The sequence below is a fragment of the Elephantulus edwardii genome, unplaced genomic scaffold (genome assembly GCF_000299155.1).
Source record: "Elephantulus edwardii isolate Elephantulus edwardi_28Jun2011 unplaced genomic scaffold, EleEdw1.0 scaffold00120, whole genome shotgun sequence".
In the NCBI taxonomy this organism is placed as follows: Eukaryota; Metazoa; Chordata; class Mammalia; order Macroscelidea; family Macroscelididae; genus Elephantulus; species Elephantulus edwardii.
The window spans coordinates 1,976,117-1,977,425 of record NW_006399870.1 but is presented as its reverse complement, the minus strand read 5'-3'; the positions used below and the strand labels follow the sequence as shown (position 1 = coordinate 1,977,425).

General features: G+C 39.4%; 1 protein-coding gene across 1 annotated transcript in view; it reads right to left on the bottom strand.

Moving 5' to 3' along the window:
• CCDC15 (coiled-coil domain containing 15) overlaps positions 1 to 1,309 on the bottom strand; it is a 176,689-nt gene that overhangs the window by 88,506 nt on the left and 86,874 nt on the right. The window contains exons 11-12 of the mRNA XM_006892846.1: positions 385 to 421; positions 55 to 84 (exon numbers count right to left, since the gene is read on the bottom strand). Coding sequence (XP_006892908.1) covers positions 55 to 84; positions 385 to 421 — 67 coding nt within the window. The remainder of the gene's footprint in view (positions 1 to 54; positions 85 to 384; positions 422 to 1,309) is intronic.

Genomic DNA, 1,309 nt, shown 5'->3' with positions numbered 1-1,309 from the left:
TGAGCACATCCAGGGCAGTGTCTACTTGTTGAAATATGTCAATTGGCATGCCACCAATTCCTGGGGCCTTGTTTTTTGCTAATTCTTTCAGAGCAGCTTGAACTTCCTCCTTTATGTCGTTTCATGAAAATTCTTCTGTGTCAACCAATTCTTTTTGGTATAGTCACTCTGTGTATTCCTTCCACCTTCTTTTTGGGATGGCAGTGCAACTTCTTGCCAACAGGCTGTCAGAGCTCCCTCTTCCATCTTATTTTAACGTTCCTGGATCAGTTAACATTTTTGCCTCCAGCATCCTTAAGTATTACAACTTTAGGCTTGAATTTGTTTTTCAGTTCCTTCAACTTAAGAAATGCAGAATGACTTCAGCCCTTTTGATTTTCTGACTCCAGTACTCTGCATATTTCATTATTATATGCTTTGTCTTCCCATGCTGTCCTTTGCAATCATCTGTTCACCTCCTTAATATCTTGATTTCTTCCTTTTGCTTTGGCTTCTCGGAGCTCTACTGCAATATTCAGAGTCTCTTCTGATATCAATTTTGGCCTTTTCCTCTTTCTCTATCTTTATAACGGCTTTCTGCATTCTTTGTGGATAATATTTTTTATATGTTCCCACAGCTCATCCGGTCTTCACTCATTAGTATCCATGGCCTCAAACCTCTTCCTGAGATGGTCTTTAAATTCAGAAAGGAGAGACTCAAGGTCAAACTTCAGCTCTTAAGAATTTGATTTTATTTTCTTTAGCTTCATGAATACAAATAGTTGATGATCTTATCCACAATCAGCACTTGGCATAGTTTTCACAGCCAATATTGACCTTCTCCAACGATTTTCCCCACATATGTACTGCATCTTATCCATGTGTGGGTCATCAGGTGAGAGGTCCATGTGCATAGTTATCATTTTTACTTCTTATAAATGTTGTTTGCACTGAATAAATCTTTGATTGTACAGAATTCTATCATTCTGTCTTCAGCCTGATTTCTGTCACAAAGTCCATGGTTTCTGATTACCCATCCTTCTTTCTGTGTTCCTACTTTTGCATTCCAGTCACTCATTATTACTAATGTATCTTGGCTTCCTCGTTTGATGGCTTTCCGATTGCAACAGTTGATAGAAGTAAATGATATCTTTCTCTTTGGCTCTGGTTGTTGGTGCATAATTTTGTGGTATTAACAGGCATTCCTTCTTTGTTGTTGTTATGTGCCATTGAGTCGCCTGCGACTCATAGTGACCGTGACCCTATGTACAACAGCCCTAAACTCTGCCCTATCCTGTGCCAATCTCACCATCTCTGACACACCTGTCCC